This window comes from Eimeria tenella, genomic scaffold (assembly GCF_000499545.2).
Source record: "Eimeria tenella Houghton genomic scaffold, Eth_scaff74, whole genome shotgun sequence".
Taxonomy (NCBI): domain Eukaryota; phylum Apicomplexa; class Conoidasida; order Eucoccidiorida; family Eimeriidae; genus Eimeria; species Eimeria tenella.
The window spans coordinates 175,713-177,135 of NW_013543447.1; the positions used below are offsets into that span (position 1 = coordinate 175,713).

Consider the following 1,423-nt stretch of genomic DNA (forward strand, 5'->3'; position numbering starts at 1 on the left):
CCATATCAGAAATATACTTCAATGTCGAATATTAAGTGTCGCTCCTCGTGAAATGGTGCGTAAGTCCAATGACAGTGCCGCCGACCCCCAGAAGCATGCGCCCTTCCAGCTGCAATCGTCACACAGTTTCTTGCGAGAGAGACTTTCTGCTGCCGGTACCGCAACATATTTTCTTGTATATGCAGAGTGCAGAGCAATTGACCGATTGTTTTGGAAGAAGGTGACGTCCTGTGCTCCCACATCTCGTCCATTGGTCAGCTGCTCGCTTGGCTGCTCAAGCGTAGTTCTCCAGGGCTTTTGTTTCACTCTATACCCAAACCTCTCGTTTGACGCTCTTTTGCAAGATCAAAACTGACGCCGTCTTTGAATGCAGCGAGCCCATGAAAAACCGACGGCTGCAGGATTCGAACCTGCGCGGGCAGAGCCCAGTGGATTTCGAGTCCGCCTCGTTATCCACCCCAGAAAGGGGCTTGAAACGACGGAGCTGGGGTGTACATACACCCGGAAAGGGGCGGCACTGACTCAAAGAAAGACAAAAGGCGAAGCAGCCGAGGGGGGGAAAAACAAAAGAAAGGAAAAACGCGGCGATGATGTACGGCAGCCACCTTTCGCCCGCGTCCACGCCCTCCGTGTCCTGCCGCAAGAGGGCACTTGCAGCAGCAACTAAAGTCAATTATTGAATTTACAATTATAATTATATTTATAATTGTAGTTATAATTATATTTATATTCATAATTATGATTATATTTATAATTCCAATTATATTTATATTTCCAATTATAATTATATTGGTATTTATAATTATATTTATAATTAAAAATCTATTTATAAATATAATTATAATTACATTTATAATCTTATTTATAATTATAATCTCATTTGTAATTATAATCATATTCATAATTATTATTGTTATTGTTATTGTTATTGTTACTGCAATTATTAGTATTATGAATACTTTAGATTACTTGAAATTGAGTTTAAATGTTATTTAGAGCTAATTTTTGGTATTGTTTTAAATCAATTTTAAATTTTGAAACATGAATGGTAAACAGTAAAGAGAAGCAAATTGGGAAACAAGTGAACGGAGGAAAGAATAGTTAAAAGATCATTTGTTTTTCATTTTCTTAAAATAAATATAAATAAATGAATAAATAAATAAATTAATCAATAAACTAAATTCGAATTTTAACTGACAGCAAATGAACACAAACAAACAAATGAAGAAGCAAATGAAGTAAATGAATAAATCAAAAAACAAAAAACAAAAATATGTGATAAAGGGATAAAGAAATAGCTAACAAAAGGCAAATGAAAAAACAATCCAAATAAAAGAAAAAATATTAAGAGAAATCAAAAGGGAAAAAAGAAAAAAAAGGAATTAAAAAGAAATTAAAAAGAAATTAAAAAGGAGTTAAAAAG

The 1,423-nt window shown here is 34.2% G+C and overlaps 1 protein-coding gene across 1 annotated transcript in view; it reads right to left on the reverse strand.

The window, feature by feature from the left end:
• Nucleotides 1-1,423, reverse strand: part of ETH_00013885 (thioredoxin, putative) — a gene marked incomplete at both ends in the record, with an annotated part of 4,248 nt that overhangs the window by 570 nt on the left and 2,255 nt on the right. The window contains one exon of the mRNA XM_013378141.1: nt 523-634. Within this exon, the coding sequence (XP_013233595.1) occupies nt 523-634 (112 nt within the window). The remainder of the gene's footprint in view (nt 1-522; nt 635-1,423) is intronic.